The 24408-nt window shown below is 39.6% G+C and overlaps 1 protein-coding gene across 2 annotated transcripts; it reads right to left on the bottom strand.

The window, feature by feature from the left end:
- Positions 1-1164: 1164 nt before the first annotated feature.
- Positions 1165-12356, bottom strand: cmtr1 (cap methyltransferase 1). 2 transcript variants are annotated; one of them, XM_083933677.1, is made up of 24 exons: positions 11968-12356; positions 10320-10418; positions 9808-9959; positions 9471-9629; positions 9205-9297; positions 9007-9078; positions 7776-7870; positions 7408-7480; positions 7100-7298; positions 6886-7004; positions 6618-6714; positions 5872-6004; positions 5495-5674; positions 5356-5412; positions 5193-5250; positions 4985-5053; positions 4654-4785; positions 3792-3917; positions 3351-3442; positions 3097-3165; positions 2844-2891; positions 2621-2733; positions 2385-2493; positions 1165-2240 (listed from the first exon to the last, which is right to left on the bottom strand). In XM_083933677.1, the coding sequence occupies exons 2-24, from the start codon at positions 10411-10413 to the stop codon at positions 2105-2107; spliced, it is 2475 nt and encodes an 824-aa protein (XP_083789803.1). In that variant the 5' UTR covers positions 10414-10418; positions 11968-12356; the 3' UTR covers positions 1165-2104. The 2 variants fall into 2 exon arrangements, with proteins under 2 accessions (XP_083789803.1, XP_083789804.1); XM_083933678.1 differs by having other exon boundaries at positions 12182-12356.
- Between the last annotated feature and the right edge of the window lie 12052 nt (positions 12357-24408).

Raw genomic sequence — 24408 nt, 5'->3', positions numbered from 1 at the left:
TAGAGTTAGGGTCATCATATAAGTAATGCTTAACTAATGCATGGGAGGATCATGAGTTTAAGTTGCAGTCTTTTAACAAACAATCAAGTCACTATGACTTAATGTGATTACTCACACTTATTGGTTCATCAGTTAGGACAGTGGTTCTCAAACTTTGCACATGACGTCCCACCTCAGAAAATATCAGGCTCTCTCAAGCACCACCACTAAGACCAATGTTCAAATACAGCAGAGTAGGCCGACACTATTCAGCTATGGACAGGGAGGTTTATTCCTAATCAGATTATTTATTGTCGACTGTCTTCAGACAGAGCCATGCTGTAGGAAGGTTAGCATCAGAACTGACATGTCAGTGTTTTTTAAACCAAGCATTTTACTCGCTTAGTATCCTGCCATCACAGTTTAGCTCTTAACTCATGACCGTGACTACGTAACAGGCTGATATCGAAACAAAAACATTACAGGAAATGCTAAATTTATTTTAAATTACATTTCACGGCTCTTAAATCTTATTAATTTACTAATTAATGTTTCCTTTTATTATTTTGGAGATTCCTTCAAGTACCACCAGAGAGAGCTTGAGTACCACCAGTGGTGCAAGTATCACAGTTTGAGAACCAGTGAGATAAGGGATGTTAATTCACAGTTACTTTATACATTAATTCAGGTGTAGCCATCCCTGCTCCTGGAGAGTATGTCCTGCATATTTGTTTTTCGCAACTCTAATACACCTGATTCTAATGCTCTGCTCCTTATTAATCACCTGGAGCTCGTCAGGGTTTGATAAGAATTCAAACTCAGGTGTTAGTGCATGGAATTTGAACCACTGAATTACATTATAAATTACATTATGTAACCCCTTTTTCTATTATTTTTAGATTGTATTGTGTTCATATTTTGGTAAATAATAAAATTACAAAGTAACTGACATACTGAAAACCTTTGCCAAGTATTATTCCAGTGTTGGAGTGCAGGTGGGTTTCTCTATGTACATAAAATGAAGTTGCCTGGGTGCAGTGTACCTAATGGTAACTTCATTCTTTATCCAGTTACCATCACTTAGTCTAGATCAAATCTTACCAGGCAGTTGAAAGTTATTTCTGGGAAGAACATTCCCCATTTATTTACTACATTATAATTATTTACATCATAAGGAATGATAGCTAACTTTACAAGAAAAAAAAAAGTAATTTGCAGTATTTACGAAACCACAGTCCAGGCGATATGAGGCGCAATCATAAAAAGGAGTCGGAGTAAAAACCTAAAACCTAAAACAGGACACCTTCCAAATGTTTAATGCAAACAAACGCATGATCGATCAGTTATGAAACAGCTGCTACATGTGTAACTGATATAAAGGATGAAAGGATAGTGAGGGAAAGTCAGAAAACATTGACCTATTTGTGACAGTTTTGCAGGAGAGGCGACGGGACTGGGCAAACAGTTCCTGGTCTCTATGGAGATAAGCAGTTTCAGAACAAGACGAGCAAGGCTGTGTGTACAGATATGGATGCATAGTTTAACATTTGCAACTCTATCTAGCATTATTCAAACTCCAAATGCATCTCTCCTGTCATTGCTAAAATGACCTATGTACACACACAATCACCCCACTCTCACACACAAGCATTTTAAGACAAAGAACTGTAAAAGCCTGATCTACAGGGTCATGCAATCCGTATGAGGCGAGTCCTGTTCATTACAATTCAGAGAGCCGAGGGCAGTGGAAAAGGCAGAAAGACAGAGTGGTTTGTCAAATGTCCGAGTCCAAATGTCACCGCTGGAAATAGCAGCAAACAACTCAATCGCTTGAGCTCCAGAACCTCAGTTACAACCTGGTAATAATTTCTCTAAGCAACATAGTATGAAGGAATAACAGGGCCTTGACAATGGTTAGAGAACAGTTTATTAATTGATATTTAAGTGGACAGCAAAAAGAGGGATTAATAAAAACTTTTTTGAGCTATCTTATTTATTTAGCAGTATTTTATGAATCCCTTTTTCACTGTCAAAATAAATATTAATTAAGGCTCCATATCCTCCACAAGTTAGTGCATTTTTTGTATAGGTTGCAGCTGCTGAAGCTCTGGGGCTCTGTGAGTGTTCAGGGCTGGTAATTCTGGTGGACGAAGGACAAAATATCATCTTTGGACAGTTTCCCGGGGTCCATCCGTGTCTGAGAATCATGAACTATCACGCCGTCCACCCAGGCCCAGAAGAGACGCTCAGAGTGGCAAACACTTAGGACGAAGACAAAGAAAGGATACTGTTCAATCATAAGATCATCGATGCTGCTGTAATGTATGTATGTAACGGTTTCTCATACAAATGTTCTGATTCAAACAATTAATCAATTCATTAAGGGAAGTGAAGACGCTACATACTTGAAGGGTGCAGCAGCAGTGGGGGGCATTTCATAGGTGGAGCTCTTGGTGGTCTTATTATAGAAGAACTTCATTTTGGAGTTTTTGCTGTATGCCATCGTCCACGGCTCTGAGGAGTGGAGAGGGATGAGACATTTTGCACAAAAAACCCCACAATTTATTTAAGTACAGTATTTTGCAAGAGAATGAAAGTTCCACTTTTTAACAATGAGCTGCAGCACAAACAAAATATGTACCATTGACAGTCTTAATGATGTAAAGTCCGGTGGGAAGAAAGTGTCGGTCATCTCTGCCGGTGTAAGACAGACGTGGGACTCCTCCTGAACTCTTTGTCACCTTCATCTCCAGTCTGGATGAAGACAGGAATCGAAACATAGTTCAAAATCCTCAACACTTAGTAAATGAAACTTGGGCGGATGTTTTATAGATGTTGCGTATTGGACACTTGTCATGGCATACCTGACAAAGATTTTCTCCATTTCCTCCAACCTGTAAACCTCCTTCACTCTGTTTGGGAAAAGAAAGATGTGACATTACATGTATAAAGAAAGTTCTGCTTTCAACAATAGTTTGTCTGGTGTGTTAATAATTCAAATTACATTCATTCTCAATGCATGTGCAGTGGAGGCTCCAGGCTCCCACATACGCTGCATATTGGATCATGTTTTGCTTCCAAACAAGAAAGTGGTTAAATACTTTTTTTTATTAATACCTGATGGGGTTCATGTCTGGTCTGCTGGGTTTGGCCACTGCCTTCACAAACTTCTCAGCCATCTGGATCCTGCACATAGAATGGGCATTATTAAGTAAACTATAGAAGACTGGTAGGAAAAGCAGATTAGATTACAATACACGTCAGTTTATTTATAACAAGTTATTTATCTATACTTTACTGAGAGATTTAGAAGTCCAATTTTGACACAAATTTGTAGGTCAGTAAGGATTAATTAATAAAAGCTGTCCTACCGTTGGTTGAAGTGCTGTTCTCTTACATCAGTGCCATTCAGTATTAGTGCATCCATCACATGAACAGCGTTGATTCTGCGCTGAGCTTTGCCCTGAAGATCAAATACACTGGATTTAAACTTGTTAAACCAAAACCATGAGCGGCAAATAACTTGCTTATTTCGATACATTTCTGACAAAACGCGAGCGTTCTTATTTTAGGTAGAGGGATACGAAAGATCACAAACTCCAACAAATACAAAAGCCTCAAGCCTTTGAGACATGAACCCTGTTTTAGGACAAAACCATCAATTGAGCATGAAAAAAATCAAACAGTACACATAATCTCGTCAGAACAATTGTTATTATTTCAACATTAACAGAAATGCAGCCAAGCTGAAAGAGACTGGGATGCTGGCTCCCATCTGTTTCACTCTTTATGTTTACAGTCCCTCCTCTCACCTCGCCCTTCAGCTCTTGGACGATTTCCACACTTAGAAGTGTATCTCTTGGCAACTCTAGCTTGAAACTCTCCAGTTTCCTCCAGCGCACAGGCATCTTCCCATCCCATGTGTATATCTGAGACTTCTACACAAGCCAAGGGGGAAATGGAAAGAACAGATAAAGAGATAAAACACCTTAAATCAAAAGATACCGTGCTTTTAAAAACATCAGTTAAGCCTCTCTGCTCACCACTATCTCTCTAAATAAAAATTAATCTTGACTGATGATAGCCAGTGTCCCATTACGGTGTGTAATACTACACCCAGTATAAGGGTCTGTGTCCACATAGCGTTCTTTTCTGAGCGCCAGTGTCTTTTTTCAATTGTTCCCAATGAGGTGAGACTGATGCAGCCTCCTGGAGAAAAGGCGCTGGACCAAGTGTCCTTTTTCCGAACCTTTTTCGTGCGTCCGCTCCGAGCGCTTTGTGTTGAAAATCTCTGAATATTTCAGAAGCGGTGTCATACAGGCGCTCCTTTGGAAACTATCACAACGAAGACATAAAAGCCGATTTGTGAGAGCAGATCGACCTGACACTGATTGTTGTTGGTGAAAAACCAACGTGCAGTGCTGCGAGGTTAGGATGAAGTGTTCCCCAGCGCCCTGCCAACGCCTTTCTGACAGAAAAAAAACATCATGTGTACACAGGCCCTAAGAGCTGCTATCTGATATCAATTATAGAAAATCTTGAAAAAGACAAATTTGCGTCTACTGGGTACGAATGGAGAATGGTGCAAGTCGTGTTGAAAAAACGCCTTACTACTGCGCAGTAAGATAAAACACAAGTTCAAGACCTACATTTAAGTGTTTTGCGTTTACTCACCCCAAGGGCTAGAAGGAAGATCTGCTCTCCACCTCCCACAATGCACCTGTGGTCCAGGATATGACGCAACTTCTCGAGTGTAGTGGAGTTGAGAGGTGTGAGTTTAGACTGGAACGATTCCACATCTGAGTTCTGAGGTGCAACAGATGTAAAGAGACGACAAAAGGCAGACATTGAGACACCCATTTAACTTTCAAATGCACCAAGATGCTTAACTTTTTTTTTTTACTTTCATTATTAACAAGTGGATTTTTTTGACAGCGAACATTTAACAGCACTGTAGTATTCCTAGTAGGGGTTCTTTAATCCCAGATTTACAGCATTTACTGACCTTAAGAAGTTCATAGAATTTTGACTTTGGGTCTGAGGAAGCAGGAGTGACTCTGGCCTTGTCTGGGACCTGGAAATGAACATACAATGTTTTTAGGAGTGGATTAGAAAATAATAAAACAGCATAATTCAACAAACTGTATTCTTTCTATCATTTCCGTCTCAGTCCAACTTCAATTTGATACATGCATGACAGTTTCTCCACTTACCCCCCACAGTTTCAGACACTCCTTCCTAATGTCTGCTTGCTTCGGCTCTGAAAGGGTCCTAAGAAACAAACGCCACATGGTCAGTTGCATACATTAACACCATCACACATGACTGCACCGCAACAGAAATGAATGCACATAGACAAGTACAAAGGCTACTCACTGGTCTACAACATAGGCGTGGATCTTGGCCAGGGCCTTGATCTGGACTACACAGAGGCTGCAGTGAGAGTTAATTCAGTCATTCACTCAGTTTGAAATGAAAAGATTAAAGGACTTTTGTGAATATGGTGTGTCTCTACCTCTCGTTGGAGTTGACCATAAACTGGTAAAAGTCGGTGTCTTCCTTGATGATGCTCAAGGGAACCACTTCCGTAACGTCCTTGTCTGTGTTCTTCAGCTGGTTCAGTTTCAGGTTGACTCTGAACATGTATTCCCTGATGTGGTCTGAACCGGGCTTCAGACCACGACACACTATGTACCTGCGGATGGCAATGAGTGGCAAGGCTTTAACAGATGCAGGAATTTTCTGTACAAATTTTCTCTTTGCATGCTTTAGTAAACTGTTTTTTTTTTTGCAATCTTGTAGTCTTGCTGCCACTTTGTGTTATCAACATTCACTTAAAATATAATAATAACTCTCATTAACCAGCTCCACACAGATCTTGCACACACAGACCTCTCAGAGTTGGCAGGCCTGCTGGTGACAGGTTTGAAGAGACTGATCCTGTCAAAGCAGAGGTAGAGCAGGTAGACCAAACCTACGCTGAAGGGAGTGAAGAGGTCAAACGTCTTGCAGACAAAGTGACCACCTAGAGAAGACAAAAAGTGCCACAATCATTCAATCTGAACCTGTCCTGGAGACAAACATACAGCACATGTGCACACAAAGACATAGGTGATTATAATAACTACTAGTATGATGAAGGTATATCAAGACTGAGTATAAATGTTTTCATTAGTTTCACAGAGCTTTTAGAAAATTGCCAGAGCTTAAAATAGGAGCCACTGAGGGACAGGTATGCAGACTAACAAGGTGACTCATCCATTCGTGCACATGTAAACACATACTCTGGGTGCAACGGTTAAACAAACCCACGCTTCAGTTTGTATTGTGGTTTTTGGGCCATGGTTTTTATTTGTTTTGCACATTGGGGGGAAAAAAATGACTATTTACACTGTCTTCTCTATTTTGTTGTTTGCAAGAATAACATTTTCTTCCACGCAGATATATGAAATCAACAAACAATCTTTTAAAAGCAAAAGTGTTCCTCATTCTAAAACAAAAAAACTACTTTCAGTATAGCTGCATTCTTTGAGATTTTCCTTAATTGCAAAAATAACCTTTTCAATTCAATTAATAATAATAATGGCAGCGAGTAGGACTTTTTTTTTACGGCCCGGTTTTGCATCCCTCACACATACCTGTCCTGAGTGTAGAGAGGGCGGTGAGGAACTGACAGAGCGTCAGCTGTTTGCTCAGGATCTCCTGGATGTTTTCCTGGCCTTCCACAGAGAAACCCTACGAGAGACAGTAATCAATACAAAAGTGATCCAAAAGATTCAAATCTCAGTTCAACCCACCAAGAGCAGGAATCTGTGACCTCATCTTTTTGCTTGATATGCAGATTTTTAGATGCTTCAACGCAGAGCAGAGGCTACTAAAATACTCTGCAATGTGAAATAGTCTCACCCCATCTGCCATGAGGAAGTGCAGCCCTCTTCTCTCTGTGCTCTCCAGGACAAAGTTTCGGAAGGCTGTCACGTTTTCCGGCCGAGTGATGTCTCCGTCCCCATCCACCCCTCCCTCACCTGGGACACACAGAGGCCAAGCTTTCACTGAATCATTCATCACCTGAGAGGCCGACAAGTTTCTGCTCTCCCCCCTGACGGTGATGTGTACAAACCATAGTAAGGCTCAAACAGCTCACTCGGCGCTGCAAAGAAATCTTCCAGTTTGAAATCGCAGGGTCCTTTCAGTGTCATGCCGAACCCCTTGGCATGCCAGCGCCTCTTCCACAGTATGTACTCTGAAAAGCCTCCAGGTCCCGCACAGACATCAGCGAAGTACAAAAGCTCGCCCTCGCGGTCCTTTGTCAGAGGTTTCTACAAAATAAATGAGGTTTGTCTCACTGTCTTTAACGGGCCTGTGTGTTCTGATCCAACAAATCATATAGCAGCATCAACATATTAGTTGTCACTTTAAACAACTCACCCCTTGTGAATCCTTTGGGTTGGTGAACATTTGGTCAAAGCAGTGGTCGATGTTGGACATTTTCATAGCCGCTCTAAATACGGAAAGAACATCATACAAAACTGCTGTTGAAGAACTGGCACACTGCTCTTTAATCCATGTTAAAAAGAAAAACAAAAACAGCTGAAATCTATTTATCTAATTTCTAATTTTTACAGAGTTGATATTCTATACAAATAAATAAACATTTTGCAATCATTCAAAATCCGCCTTAGCAGTTTTTTTTTTCAATAAGTAGAAAATATATCAAGTTACAAAAAACACAAAGAAGCAAATGACTTAAACAACATTATCCACATTGATTACTTTTCAACTACCTAAAGACTGACCTGTTGAGGAAGATACCTCCTCTGATTGTCTCGTAAGGGTTGGAACGCGTCCGTGCTCTCCTCATCTCCTCGCCCTCCAGGCTATCAAATACTGACTGAACATCACAGGAATATTATAGTGTTATGATTTGGGTCATACACAAAGAAAAGTCCATTGATATCCTCATCACCACAATAGAGAGATGAACTAGAATTACTTTGCCTTGCGGTGTTATGCCTCCACCAACTCAATACACCTTACTGTCCAGAATAACACAAATGATGTCATGAAGACTTAAATGAATAAAGAAATAAAGGTATTAAGTATAATTTTTTGGCGAAATGCGGATGCTTAATACACATCTTCAACACGACAGCACAGGAGATCTATACACTCAGCACAGTTTCAAGATTAATGTCATCAAATTAGTATCCAACCAAATGTCTCTCCTTCTGTATCTGAGTCAAGGCGTTGAATAAACCAGAAACATTATGATGTCACAGTGAAGTTGACCTTTAGGATAGAAAATGTCATCACTTCATCATTTTATCCTATTAGACAGTTTTGTGAAATCTTGTCATAATTGGGGCTGGAGTTGTTGAGTTAAGGCCAGAACTGAAATTTGTGAAGTCACAGTGACCTTTGATCAAATCAGTTCATGCTTGAGTCAAAGTGGACATTTGTGCTTTCTACTTGAAGAAAAATCGCTCAAGGTGTTCTGTCCTGAGCTATCGCCTTCACGAGAATAGGGCGGACGGAGCGAGAACATAATGCCTCTGGTCACGGCTGTCTTAGGCGTGGAGGTAGAAAAAGGGATGCCAGCTGTTTATCAATAAAGGGGACACAGGAAGACATCTGAATGCTAAAAGATTTTGATTGCTCAAACGGCACACATAAAAACGCACACTAAGTTGTCATTGTCAACACATCTCTGTGTGTAATATCCAGGTTCCTGTGCAGACATCACACAGACAAGCCTCCTGTTTTTTTCTGCACCTTAATGAGTTAATTTTTGTGTATTATCCTGGCGATTAAAATAGTTAAATGAACCCTGTAACATTCACACTAGATCGAGTAGAACTTCACCAGGTTTGTGAGCCTGAAACTGACCACAGTCTTTTTCCATGTGAATGCTTTCTAACTCATTCCCCCTCTGCTTCCTGAACGTTAGGTATACAGACGAAGTATTTATATATAGATTGTATTATTTTATGTTTATGCATAACAAATGAAAGAGAAATTATAACTCACCTTGCACCTTAAAAGAGTGTGTAGGAGGTCCTCAGTGCAAAACTCTGTCTCATCTTCAATCTTAAGTTTTCTCTGTAAGCAGTCAATACTAAGACTTTAAAAACAAAATGTATACATATGAGGCAAAAGAGTGTGAACAGTGAACACTGTATAAGATATATATAATGTAAGGGAGTGTCTGAATGGTTTGTTATTTACCGGCCCCAGTTTCATCCAGTCCCTCAGCTCATCTGCATCTGGGTTCTCTGTGGTGCATTCTGGGAACCAGTCTACTTTCTCTACGGCAGTGGGCTGGACAGACAAACAGAAAAAGAGACAGAGAAGGGACACAGATCAAGTCAACAGGCCGTCATGATGTATAGATAATTAAATTGTTGTTAAAAAAAAGACAAAACATAACTTATAGTTGTAGTACATAATTTACATTTACAAACATTACATGATTACTATTTACTGCTGTGTACCTCTGGTTCATCGCGCCAGTCAACATTGAGCTCCCCCTGAAAGCCCTGTAGTGTGAGACCAAGACCCCTTCTCCCTCGCTGGGTAGAAGCCTCCACAATCTCTTTGCGTCCCTGGCCAAACTTCCCGAGACCTTCACCCTCACGGAAACCCATCTTGGCCTAAAGATGTAAAAGAGAATGAGAGACTTCCAAAAAAAGACAACGGAAAACTCTGTTTCTTATGAATATTTTGCAAAATAAACAAATAATGCCCTAATATATCAGAGAGGCTTATATGTACAATCCAAAATTCTGCAATGCAGCTGTGTTAAATATATAGCGTGTTTCAATACATTACCATGAGTTTCTGTGACACACTGTTGTACATAGCGAAGTTGGAAGAGGCCTGTGAGGGGTCAGTGTCTTGGTCATCAAAGGATGATATGGAGGGCATGGAGAAGCCCGGTCTGTGATCATCCTGGTCACTGAGGGATTCATTTTGGCTCGAGTCTATGTAGGACAAAAAAAACACACAGGTTAAAACACAGGCAGAGACACCAGAGTAAACAAACAGACCTACACAAGGATCGTCGTGGTCATCTATTCACTTTTCAACGTTACAATGTTGTGCTTATCTCTATAGAGGACTAAATTGTTTTTTTTTCAGATGGCAAATATCGGCTCTACTGACTTACTTGAAAGATGTAAAGTGTACTTTTAATCAAGTGACCCTACATCACAGATTGGAGTAGAGCATCATCTATGTATAGAACGTGTCTTTCAATATCAATTATGGCTTGTAAAGTATGAGATTTTCATCTAAAATCATGGCAGGCATTGTTTTGGATGGGGGCAGATTGTTGTATCTACCTTGTCTGGATAATTGTGAGTCTTCATCTGAGCTGCTGTCCTCACGATGCCTCTTTGTCCCCTGCAGCACTGCTGCTTCAGCTCTTCTCTTCATCGTGGCTGAAACAAAGCAGAGAGGACAATAAGAGGAGAAGACCAAGGACTAGAGCCAGCCAGTCGTATTCTGCAGACTTAAGAAAAATCTTTGTTTGGAAAAGATCCTCACAAAATTAAACAAAAATGAGAATAATGATATAAAAAAGATAATCTCCTATAATATTGTGAATCATATCGCAGTTGTCAAAATTAACACATTTAGATATTGCGGATCGCAATAGAAACATGGTGAATTTCTATTATCAGGTAACCTGGTGAATATCCACACGAGTGCTGTGATCATCAAATTGTCTGCAGTTTATTAGTTTTCCTCTAAACGTATCCTTAATTTGGCCACAGCCTATAATAAACACTTTTAAAAAAGCAGTGTTCATTGCATGTACAATTAACCTCACTGTGTGTGTATTTATTAACCACAAAAACAATTGTAATGTTTGATGACGGCTCAAGCCTGTTCTGCTGCGAGATTCATGACACAGGCCTACTGTGATTGATTTATTTTACATTTTTTATTTTTAAGAGGGAGGGGCTAATTATATTATCTTTTTTCATATTGTTGGATATACTGCTGTCTTTTGTTTGTTTTCTATTTATTTATTTTGTTGAATTTTACATGCACAAAATAAATAAATAAATACAAAGAAAAGCTCCATGTTGGCATTTGACTTGCATCTGTCAGGGATACCTGGTGCATGGATAGCAATGCACAGACTTGCATATTTCCTTTACGTATGTACGCTCAACAAAGTTTTATAATAAATGTATTAATATAAAAGAGGAAACTGATCATCAGTCCTTTAAACCAGGAGTCTATAGGTTTTTTTAGGCTGAGGACCTCTTAGTTGAAAGAGAGCTGAGGCAGAGACACAGCTTTTTATGATGCATACGGTACTAAGATACTAAAATGATCATTATTAACCTATTCATATAATTATACATCATATGTTGATGTAAACATACATTATATCTGTGCATGGCTACATTAGTGACTAGTAAGCCTATCATCAAGGTTGTGTAAATGTATTCATTTCGTTTTTTTTCCACAAATGTATCTTTGATAACAATACGTAGAATTCTTGTTAAGAGATATTTAAATTTAAAAAAAAATTGGAAAGATTATCAAACACTATGACGGACCTCCTGCGGAAACTCTGAGGACCTCTTTGAGGTCCCGGACCCCATGTTGAAGCTCTCTGGTCTAAACTAAACAAAGTAGAAAATGTGCAGTGTCTTTGCTCTTTTCTGGGGACAAAACAGGTCATTTGAGGACATTTTAGAAATGCCAAGGCAAGCACAGGTGGTCCAAGAGGTAGGTGACTATTTCTGTCGTGGTATCAGATGTAACTCCAAAAATTAATATTAACAATAAGTATTTACATAAACGAGCATATAAACAGGTCTCTTGTTTATCTTGGGACATCTAGTTACATTCACGAAAAGGCGTCAAGTCTCGTCCCGATCACATGAAACACAGGTTATGTCCTGATCCTCCACGTTGCCACAAATGGACATTTTATGAGAAAGAAAAAATCCTGAAAACATGACGAGTTACCTCTGTGGTTGTGTTGAAGTTAGCAGCAGTCAGCTATCAAAGTTTGGTAAAGTTGGCCCATGCCATTCTGCAAAGATATTGTGTTGCAGGAAAAACACAGCTAAAGTAAACAGACCTGTCTGGTTAGTGTCAGTGTGGGTGTTTCAGTGTTTTCTGTGAAACGAAACTGCGCAGCTGTAACGTTAGCAACTTTAGCTCTTAGCTACTTTTTTACCAGCTCAGAAGAAAAAAACTTCACTCTTCTGTTGCGACACAGCAGCGAGAAAGGCTTAATTCCGCACAAGTCCCCTGCTTTCCCACTTGGCTTTTTATTTGCATGGAAACTTTGGTTATAAAGACGCTGTTTTCTGGACTAAACATTAGCCCGCGTTTTGTTTCTACAGCTTTCAGGGGTCCTTCCTTTTCTGACGTCGCCCAGTAATGAAGCGCGTGACGTAACGCCTGTCTATAAAAGTGCCGGTGTGTTTTTGTTGTTATTATAACTCCCACACTGAAACTGTTATTGGAAATGTGAATATACCCGTAAACTGTGGCAAGATATTTGTAGATTTATTTCGATATTATCTGCTGTGATTTTCAGCTCCTCTTGTAAAATGTCTGAAAAAGAGTATTTTTTAATTAATCTAATTTTAATTCTTGCAGTTTTTACATCCAAAAGTGTAAATTTGCCAAAGTAAAACCCATTTTTATGTGTTTTCATGAAAGAACTGGAGGTGTATTTCATGTCAATATCCTCTGCTAACAACAAGAAAGCTATCAAAACTATAAATCTGTGCTCCCACTTTAGTGTCTTTATTTCAGTTTAATTTTCACTGCTCATGTCCCCTGGTGTATCTTACTTTCCCCCTTTTTTTTAAATTATCATAATTATTTTTTATCTCTATTTATGTATGTATTTATTTTGTTGTTACGTCTATTTGTTATCAAATAGTTATCAAGGTGATGCTCATCGTATGGTTAGTGTATTTTGTAAATCAATAATAAAGTTGATGAAATAAATGTAAAAAAAATGATTTTGTTGTCGTTATTGCATTTGTTTGTTTTATTTCTTTTCATTTATCGTTTATCATTTATTATTATTATGATTATTATTATTATTACCTGTATGCTCTTAATTAAATGTTAAAATAAATAAGAAAAAGTGTACACATGTTTTTGTGTTTTTTTGTGTTGGCTACTTAAAGATCCTTTTTTTTAAAAAAAAGTTTTTGGTGTGCCACCTTTTAATCCTTTGAATGAGGTGGCGATACCACATTTAGCGATTATGAATAGTTTGTGTTTCATTCAGTGTTTTCATAAAAGCCTTATTTTTATGCATGTTTTTCATAAAATACACAGTTACTATTTTGTAACATTTTAACCAAACTTTTAAATGAACAACACGAACCACAGCGAACAAATCAAATAAACAAAGGGCAAAGTCTTAAAGTTGTGACCCAGATCAGGGGTGGGGAACCCATGCTCCTGGAGGGCCACCGTCCTGCATGTTTTAGGTTTCTCCCTGCTCTAACAAACATGAGTCTAAACCCTTGACAAGCTTCAGCTGCTTGATAACAGGCAGAGTATTAGACGGATGGACAGTGTGAGTGCGCCCTTAGAGCAGAGAGAAACCTAAAACATGCAGGACAGTGTCCCTCCAGGAGCAGGGTTCCCCACCCCTGCTTTAGATAAAAGTCTTTAGTGCAGGTTGCATTCAGAAATACCAGATGCCTCAGCTTTGATGTGCTGTGACTCTGTATGTACCCGGTCTATACAACTACACTCACTGCCCCCACTTCCTTCTTTCACATAATTGTGTGATCCTAGTCTGTCCTTGCATGTGATTGGCGACATGGTGTGCCCATCAAAATGAAGTCCTGTCCCTGCCTGCATTGATTCTCAGCAGAGCTGAGCAGGAGTGGCTGAAGATTCAGCTCTCCCCGATAGGAGTTGGCTCCTCTTGTTCGCTACAAAGAATCTGCTTTTAGAGCCAACTTGATTGCGGACGACACATCACTAGTAACAACGCAGGGTCTCCACTTGAACTGTTGGAACCACATGTGATTCTCTAGATGAGTAGTTTTTATTAGCATTATTTTTGGGTTGTTTTTTTAAGTTGTTGTTTCCTGTTTATATGATTTCTATAACAACCATGCTTCATGGTTTCCGCTTAAGCCTACAAAGTGAAAGGAGGGAGATGGGCTGCACGCAAATATCAGAGCATCAGAGTCTGAACCAATTACCGCTGTAAGGAAATAATGGTACCCGCCTGCATGTTCTCAGTGTCTTGCCTCTGGATCATGAACCGCAAGCCTTAACCAGTAAAGGTCCTGTCTCATGGACAACAAAGAGCACAAGTAGGCTGGAAGTTGGAATCCATGCTTTCGACCCATTGTTAACCCATTCATTGACAGTAGGATATAAATGAATAGCCTACTAGACATTAATGAGGAGTCATTAAGGAATCATTAATAATTGGCAGACTTAATTAATAGTGATTCATACATGACTCAGTCTGTTAATCAGATAGACCTTTTATTATTGATGACGTGAACATGTGAGCATGGCTTAATTATTCAGAACTCATTCATGATCTGTGCATAAGTTAAGCTTCAATAAATGCACACTCATTTAAAAGTATTGTAAAGTGTTTCGACAATTCTTTGGTCCGTAAGAATAAAATTAGCTTGGAATCATTCACATAAGACTTAAATTGCATTGTTTCGTGTGTGTGTGTGTGTGTGTGTGTGTGTGATTAAGTGCTTAGATTTTCCTTTAATCAGTCTTGCATGTCTGTTATATTGGTCTAATCCTTTCTTGGCATGTGTGTTAAGGCTTTTTCCAGTGGTATTTTAAAGGAGTTTATGAAAATAGGCCTTTTATTTATTTGTCGTATTTATGCCTTCCTGTGGGAAATAAAGTCACTCAGGAACGTGTCAGCGTGACGTGCTTGGCTCCAGACTGTCTGCTCATTGTGTGAAAATATTTTTTTCTTCCGTATAATGTGAGTTCTAATCCAGGTACCGTGTATCCTGTAGGGTTCCTTTCATGTCCGTATGCAGCTTGAAGTGAACCTGTCAGTGCATTGCATGCCTTCATTGATGAGTCTGTAAAATCCTTCTTAGAAGAAAGCCGAAAGAAGAAACACCTAGTTTTCGTGACACCAAAGAGATAACTATATCGTTAGCACACAAACTCTGCTTTGACACATATTTTAAAAACCAAAACGTTGTAATCCATGATTTATTAAGATTGTACCATAAAGAATAAGTAAGTAAGTCAGATATTTTTCAAAGGGTCATTCTTAAAAGACAATTCAAGCAAACAAAGCGCAAGACCAAATATTATACACCTCCATTTCAGTCATACAAATTACACTTTGTACTTTAAAACATATTTTTGTGTAAATTATTTCATACGGCTTGTTGTTTCTGATGCATCTTTAAGATGAGATTTATAGAGTAATAGAGAAGAATATCTAAAAAAAATCTACATATATGTATAAAGAACGACCATGATGTTTTTTAAACCAAAGCATGCTGGGATAGGCTGCAGCGCCCCAGCCATGACCCTGAGGAGAGATAGAAAATGTATGGAGTGATCATGACTAAGACATTGTAAAACTGATTCAGTTATGTAGACAGAATGTGTCTTTTTGCTTTTGTCATGTCTATCTGTGCCAGCATCCACTGTTGCAATGCGTTTTGTCCTTTCATTGTACCTACTTGTACTGCCTCTCAGTGACCCCAGCAGACGTCATTACAGTGTTGTTTTGTCATCCGTTGATGGGGATGTGTGCTTCTTCCTGCATAATTGGTGACCAATGGATTTAGAACATCTCTCACAGGAATAATCCAACTCCAGTTGCTCTGCTAATCCTCCACTGACACAAATGCACATGCACACAAAGACACACACAAACAGAGTCTGACACCATGTGACCAGTTTATGCAATGAAGCCAAGGCTTTATATACTACATGTAGGGACTGATCTCCCTCAAGGGAGATCATCACTGTGCAGGTGTGTGACGGTGTATCTGAGTAAAGGAGCAAGGAGGAGTGTGTCTTTGGACACAGGGGAGAGCTGCTGCTGCTGCTGCTGCTGCTGCTGCACTCAGTCTTGGGGAGAAACCAAGGCCAGAGACACAGAGGACTTACCCGTGATAAAGTTGCCTAGCAGACAGTCCTAAGGGCTGGTGTCAGAGGGGTCTCCTGTGGTTTCAGCTGTGAAGCACTGGAGAGAACAACAACAATGTTTTTTCGCATCCCTCGATTGACCCCTGGATATATAAGATACCTCCAGGTGCGTAAGGTGTTTTGGGGTGATTTTCTTCTTTAGATAGATTAATGATTCGCCTTGGACATCTGCAGTGGTGCAACATTGGAGTAAATTCCATGAGAGCCTCTGATAACAAACAGATAGAAGCTTAGCCCTGTGCATTTCCCTGACTGCAATGCTTCCGTAAAAAGTTGTATTGTAAAAGTTGTGTTGTATTGTAGCAAACAGAGGCGTAGTGTGCATGTGTGTGTGTGTGTGTGTGTGTGTGTGTGTGTGTGTGTGTGTCTGCATTAAACAGATTCACAGTTTGAGTTAAACCATTTTATTTATACCTGAAGAAAAGCTCAACATTAATATAAGATTTGTATTGAATTTCCACTGCTCTGAAAACTTATTTGAAACCAACGCCACTGACTCGTACACAAAGTGCCCATTTGTGTGTATGTGTGTGTGTGTGTGTGTGTGTGTGTGTGTGTGTGTCATGGCAGGATTTAGAATAGAGGATTACTGTCTTTGAATGGATTTTAATCAGAGATGCCTTAGCTCCCTAGGGTCAGGGAAATGCCCTCTAATTGGCTCTCCAGAGGAATAGCATGAGATCCGTGTCCCCAATCACCCTGGTGAGCAACTGGATTTAGGAGCCTATAGTGTGGCTTGTTTCTGTTTTAAATATGGACAGTGTCAAACCTCATTATCTAAGTCTCAGCTCGTCTTTCTCACTTGTTGATGAAATAGTTCAGGATAGAAAATTGTGCATCTCAAAAATGTCAACTTTTCATGAGCTATGAATAACTAAGTTATAACTATGTGTTTTTCAGACAAACCAATGACTTTTGAAATTGTTTTATTTAGCTGTTTGAAAACTGAGATTTCAAAAAAATCTGTTAACATTGATGAGCTAAGAAAATAATTTAATTTATATCTGACTTTAGGACAAGTCTTGGATTGGCTCAAATTTCTGAGATGTCTCTGAACCTGCACAAGACTGACACACAGGCTGTATAAGGTTGAATATGTATTAAAACTTGATGAAATGGAGACTATAGTACGGCTCTTCCCTTATGGTAAGACCATCGCTGGGATGAGGCAGGTGTGTGACCAGGGTCTCCTCTTTAAGGACTCTACCGCAGCCAGAGCAAGGAGGAACGTTGCTGGGACACTGCCTTGGTCATCATCATCGTCCCTGGCGATGATCGTGCCCGGTGGTGGTTGTCGTGGCTACTTGGGTGGTGACCCTTACTCTCTCTTTCAGACTCAGGCAGCTCAGACTGTGCTGCAGAACCGCGATGGCCCTGCGATGCACCGCATGGCCATCCTGCTGGGTTTCATGGGGATCGGCATGTCTGGCTACAGCTCCCGCCAACTCACACTGAACTGTAAGCCGGCGAGTCACCTCTTTAGATGAGACGGATGGAGGACGGAAGCATACACATGCATACACTAAGACTGATATTTTGGGAAGCATGCTGATTTTTTTTTTGTTTTAATTATTGAGCTTAGAGGCGCTGGTAGGTGGACTGTATTTCCATTTGATAGTAAGGCTAGCATATTTACTGTATATCAATTCTTTAGGCAAAGCTAAGCTAATAAGCTGCTGTCTGTAGAAAGAGCAGAAGAAAGAAAGTGTATTTACCATAATGTCAAACTATTCCTTTAATACCACCATGGAAAGATTGAGGGAAGCAATGCTACCAGGTTTTATGTTTCTGTTTTGTTTCAGGTTTTTTTGTCTGTGCATTATTACTAATAATCCCATCTGTGCAGTTCAACTTTAGTGTCCTTGTTCTGGTTTTCATTATGTTTTCTTTGTGTTTGAGATGAAAAGAATGTTGCCTTAAGGCGCTGTTTGTGCAGTTAAGAGTAAAAACGAATCCTCCTTATTTAAAACTATTCATCATTTTAAGCTCAATGTCATTGTTTTCCCGTGACTGATACGCAGTGGAACAGAAAAGCAGCTTCCGATGTTATTGATGACCTTGGTTGATGCTATACTTGAACCACAATCCTTCCCCATGTCCCGTGCCTTATCATGGGAGCATTCGGCCAGAATTTTAACGTAATTTTTTTTCCAAGCACTTCAACGGCCTTGAGCCCATAGAAACCTCTTCAAAAAAAATCCTCAGTCTTTTAAACACCATTACTTTTTTGTCCTCTGGCATTTTGGCAATTCCCATGATGTCACACATGAGCTCCCAGGCCCGTCCTATTTTAGAGGACAGCCAGTGATGTAACATCTTGACATTCGTGGGTTTCTTATGAGATATCACATCAGAAGCAGTTTCAACTCAGACAATCAGAGCATCAATATTTCTCTCTTGATTCTGGAGTTGTCAGTATGAGTTCTGGTCTTACGGATATCTCTCTCCTTTGTGTGTGTGTGTGTGACTAAATACCAGAGGAGTAAGTTAGGATCTGCTCTCAATCTGTTTGGTTGCAAAATGCACAGAGAAAAGACTCTATAAACAGAAACATAAGAACTGTGTATGACTTTTTGATGCGTGAACAATGCTACTTTGCACTTTTTGTGTGTACATATTTTGTACATAATCATGTATCACTTTAATGCTGAATGAGATTCGTAGAGTGTCAGGTGATAACAGCCTGTGTTGTGAGCTGGACTGGGTGACGTCTAGTTGGATTGACACAGTGTTGTGGGTCAGGCAGAGGAACCAGGACAGACACCCTGGATACCACCTGAACCCCAATGTGAATCCACCTGGATCTCTCCCAGTTGTACACCACAGTCAGACAAGATGAATGTAGATGAATGACCACTAAGGTCTCTTAACATAAGTAGACTTTTATTTTTGGCTGTGTATATCTTGTGCACAATGTTTTGTAATATCAAATTTGACTTTGACAGCATATGAATGTATCACCGACGTTGTAATGCGATTGTAAAGATGAGTGTGTGTCCTGCTCTGATTTAAACCCAAAAGAGGTTATGTCTCTAGCTTGAATATATAAGTAAAAGATTAGCATGTTAACAGGTCACAAGGTGTGTGCAGTGATACAGTGATCCCCCACAGATCCTCTTACGATACGTGTCTTTTTTAGACCAGCTTTTACTTACATATGAGGGGTCACTAACCTTGAAATGGAGACATGCAAGAATGCTTCAGAGCGAGTGTGTACATTTAAGCGTGTGACTGGGATTCTAATGTTATACAGGATTTCAAATGGATGTATGACCTTGTTGTTGGAGTGTTGTATAGGATTTATTGTTGCTGCAGAGCTGCAGTTTTTTCTCATTTGTTAATTTTTTTGTTTGATGAACAGTTAATCCTCATCATACAAAGGTATACGATGTCTCAAATATCACTTTAAACAACAGTCTTATCTGAGTTTGTTTTAAATGTAACTAAAAAATTTGAATATTTACTCATACTGAGGTATGCATATGGTCAAGCTGATCCTACAAAGTACATAGTTGTGCTTTTATATTATTCATCATTATACATTTGATTTGCATAGGTTTTAAACTGTATATATATCGTATATACAGTATAAGGATATTGTGTGTTTCATGTTGGATGTGTAGTGAGTTAAACTCAGTTGTGGTTGTATTAATGATGCATTTCATTTGTTACTGACTTTGTCTTAATACATACGGCAAATCTAATCTTTCCTGATTGTTCTTTAGATTTGCCGCAGTGGCATGAAGCATTACAATGCGTAACAAAGCACCTTTGAACTTTATCATTATTTTGTATTATTTAATCATTCTGTATACAAGAATAAACACAACTAACATTGTAAAGAACTGCGCAGATCTGGTTTTTGTCCCTTCTGAACAAGAAATACTTCCTTAGAGCTCTAGATGTCAGCATAGATTTCCAGCCATTTTCACACACTGAGGCAACACGTCTGTGAGCTTCACTTGTCCATTATCCTTCAGGGTGTGCAAACGGGCGTACTGAAGAGTATGTGACGGATGGAAACGACCTGACTGGCCCTACAAACTAATTTATTAGTGAAGCAAATATTTTCAGAAACAAGTAGTATTTCTTTTTTTTTTAAACTCCAAAGGAAACCTGCTGCCAAATGTGTCAACAATTACCTCAGCACAGTTTTTATGCATAGACCAACAATTTGGGCAACTTTATGCATCATATTGCTCAAAGAGATGCTCCAGTGATACAAAAACGTTTTTTTTTAATGTGTGTCTTACTGAGGTTTGTGGTTTGTCACCTGGACATCGATAAGTAGCTTTCTTATTTATCGTCTCTCAACTCAGGCAAGTTGATCTGCCGGTCAGACAGTGTTGCTAGTTAGCTGCTTGCAAGTCATGGTCAAGACTAAGACACAGAGTTTTGACCCAGTTATAGATCTAAGCTGCTTTGGGAACAAGCCCAGATCTCCACGAGAGGCAGCCAGTCAGGTTTACAGTTGTCCCATTCTGGATTTAACAAGAGCTTAGGGTTTAGCTTTACGGATACAATGTGTGGAAATATACCATGGACTTTCAACACCAGTGACAGTGATTAACATGGGTTTGACCACTAGTTGAAAAACTTACAAACATCACTGTCAGAAGACTTTTGTGCAGGGAAACACACCTGCTCGTTTTCTCAGGTTCCCAGCCTCAGGGAAGAGAGGAGATTGATACAGACAGACACAATTTCTTACTCTCTCTCTGTCTCTCTCTTACACACACATACGCGCACATGCACGCACACACGCACGCACGCACGCACGCCATACGCACGCGCACACACACACACACACACACACACACACACAAACATACACACACACACACACACACACACACACACACACACACACACACACACACACACACACACATACACACATACACACACACACACAGTGGTCCATTGTGTGTCTGTTTCAGTGACTTCTCCTCAGGAGGCTCTTGTTACCGTCTGTTACAGCCAACAACAAAGAGCTGAATGTCTTCACTACCAAAGAGATGGATGAGAACGAGAGAGGAACATGTCCACAAGGGCTTTTAAACAGCTATGGCATGGACATGGAACATCCGTGTGTGTATGCTTATGTGTGTTTATGCCGTGTATAGAGGAGTTGTCGGTGTTAGATTCTGATCTTACAGTATCATACCAGTATCAAATGAGGGCAAATGCCAAGGGTAGTCTGATATATCTGGATGATTTACTGCTGCACCTGTATTTGGTAACAGTTACCTCAGGTGAATCAGAAAACAATGTTGAAGAAATAAATTTCAAACCTTCATATTATCTTCAGCATCTTTACAAGTAAAGAAAATGATAAGTCCATTTCATATAGCTGTAGGCAATATGACCAAAGTCAAAGGTTTAGAGAGCAGCTGCAGGGCCATGCTGTTAACAAAGAAAGACAAGCATTGCCCCCATGTGTCAGTGAGCACTCTCCTAATTTAATGTCAGTGGCATTGCAAGTTCAAGCCCCAACGTATGCAAGTTAACACCTCAGTGTGGAGTGTCCGAATCCCCGCCAGCTCAGTAGTGTGTGAATCTGCAACTGTGGGCTAAGGAGTGTGTCATATCATCAACCTAAAAGGTCAATATTGTGTTCACAACTTCTTTCTTTTGCCCCCAAAGGTTATTGAGAGTTTAAGGAGGTGAGGATTAAAGGAGAATTTCAGAGATTTTTTCAACCCTATTTCCCTGTGTATTTCTGTGTAAGTGACTAATGGCAACACCTTTTTTTGAAACTGATCCAGTACTGAGCACGAATGCTGCAGACAGACTGTTGTGAACCAGGCTGCAATACTATCGAATGGGGCACCTGTGCACCACAATATAGGTCCTCTGAAAGTGCTTGTTTTTGTCAGTGACAGGTTTTGCTGAGATTGTTATTATAAGGGGTTATTGAAGGATGGACAAGATGCAGCTATCCTGCCATACTTTCATGTATAGATACTGGTGCAGGTCAACAAAGTAACTTTAGCTAATAGCCTTAGCCTACCTCCACTCTGTCTGCAGCTCTCCTTTCTTGAAACAGCATTTTTCTTCAGGAAAATGTACTGGTATATGTGGATGTATAGTCCTATTGTCGGTATACAGTGCCACAGTTCGCAGGCTGCAGTGCTCATGCTCAGTACTGGACCAATTTCAAAAAAAGTTGTTGTCATTAGTCACTTACACAGAAAAACATGACGGAAATGGGGTCCAGGTTGAAAAATACCGAAATGTACATTGATAAGTACTAGAGTAATTTATATCAAGTAATAATGTTATTACTTTTGTCCAGACATGGATATTAAAAATATAATTTACATCCAACAATATTACAATAGCTACAATATTTTAAATTACTTACTTTAATAACTGTGTGTTTTTTGTCCCTTTACTCCCTTTACTCACACAAACATTGGGCACACATGGTACAGCATGAACACAATTCCCTTTTTAGTATGGTGGATTTATCTGTTGGATGGTGTGTGTGTGTGTGTGTGTGTGTGTGTGTGCGTGCGTCCTCAATGACGCAGCACATTCTTCCTCCCTTTTAATGGCTCTTCTCAAACTAAGAGCTTAGTCTTGTTTTAAATGTGTTCTCTACCTTGAGCTCATTAAAACACCTGATCGTGTTCAGGAGCTAATTATATTTTTTTGTCCCCTCATTCTGTGCTGCCTTGCATGGCGACACACACACACACACACACACACACACACACACACACACACACACGTATTAGTAGATGAAATAATCTAAAAACATTGACTATTAACCAATTATATTAGCTACTGTATGTACGTGATTAGGTGTGCATTGTGTTCTAGGCTAATCTAAGGACTAAAAGAGGAAAGAGCAGCTGTGTGGATGTGTTGTGTTACCTGGCAGCTTGTTACCAAACACAAGAAGGTGCGTATGCCAAGACACATCCAATCTATTTTAGGTCTACTGTGCAGAATTAATGAGGTGTGACTGAAAATTACCTTGCTGTGACTGGACTTAGGGAGCCACCTACGAGTCTCTGATAGAGCTCTTTTAAAAAAAGAAAAATGTCCTCTTAACTGCAAGTGGAGCTTCTTACAAATACTGAAAACATTGTCCACAGTTGTATGAAAAACACACAATAGGCTATTTACTATAATCAGCAATTGCCCGAGAGACCAATGGCAAGAAATCTGAAAGTTAAAATTTAAAAGTTACAGAAGTGAAAGAGCATGTACTTTCCTCCAGTTCCTGTGCTACAGCTGCACTAATGACTCAGCACTTCAAATTCACAGGTGTCTGACACTGACTACCTGCTCCTCAGCTTCAAGACCCCCCAAGATGTTTTACTTTCCCACCACCTCACCCCAACCTTATTTATCTCTGACCTTTGACATTCTCTGGCAAAGACTTTAGTCTCACTCTCTGTGTCTCTCTGTGACCATTCTGACAGAAAGCTAAAGTTTAATGACCCAATCATTGATGATTCAGGGCCATTGTTAGCAAGACATTTTTTTGCTTGTAGTTGTTAGGTAATTCAAACTTGAATATTCCCTAGCTGTGAAAACATGTTAAAGGGTTTAGGGGCAATCTATAATTGCAGTACATGTCTCCTGTTCAAACAAGCTTTCTCTAATTATCTACTTACTCGATGAGCTCTCTTGCCTGATCTAGGTTGGTTTTTTTAATGTTTTTAAAATAAAGTCTCACATTAAAATTACATACAAAATATTCTACAATGCTCACAAATCAAATGAGCATTTAAAGTCTAGAGCAGTTTGAAGTCGCTCTTCAGATACCAACTGTTCATTAAATTACAGTAGAGAGTCTCTAAGGAGCGTCTTTGAGAGTTGGCCGGTGAACATAATTAAAGCTTTAATCTCTGTTCTTGGCTAACAAGTGTTGATGTGGTCCTGTGGGTTTGTGCAGGAAAACCCTGTGACCTGTGAATCTTCATCAGATAGTCGTTGACTCATGGTTAATCTCAGCTGGCTCCTTCTGTTTGCTGAGTAACCATGACAGGACACGACAGGAGGACAGGACTGGTTAGGACAAGACATGAATGACTTCTTTGTGAAAAACCATTCGTTAGACTTATTTTAACATTCCTTTACATTCAGAAGTCAAAATATTGATTAGCTACTATAAATAAAAAAGTATACATAGCTATGTAACCTGATAAGACCTCATTGTTACCTAATTTGCTAATTAATATCATGAAATCTGTAACTTGATAATCGTAGAAATGAAGTGTGATCTTTTTGGCCACTTGGGGGCAGCAG

This window comes from Echiichthys vipera (genome assembly GCF_963691815.1).
Source record: "Echiichthys vipera genome assembly, chromosome: 19".
NCBI classification, from domain to species: domain Eukaryota; kingdom Metazoa; phylum Chordata; class Actinopteri; order Perciformes; family Trachinidae; genus Echiichthys; species Echiichthys vipera.
Note: the sequence above shows the minus strand (reverse complement) of the source record. Positions and strands in the feature narration are given on the sequence as shown.

What these genes read in the sequence shown, in the direction of transcription:
- cmtr1 (XM_083933677.1), bottom strand. Translation starts at nt 10,413, where the DNA reads ATGAAGAGAAGAGCTGAAGCAGCAGTGCTGCAGGGGACAAAGAGGCAT. An exon ending in GGAGGTATCTTCCTCAACAG is followed by an intron (nt 7,481 to 7,775) that starts GTCAGTCTTTAG and finishes TTCCGTATTTAG; the next exon opens with AGCGGCTATGAAAATGTCCA. An exon ending in GCTGTTTGAGCCTTACTATG is followed by an intron (nt 7,005 to 7,099) that starts GTTTGTACACAT and finishes TGTGTGTCCCAG; the next exon opens with GTGAGGGAGGGGTGGATGGG.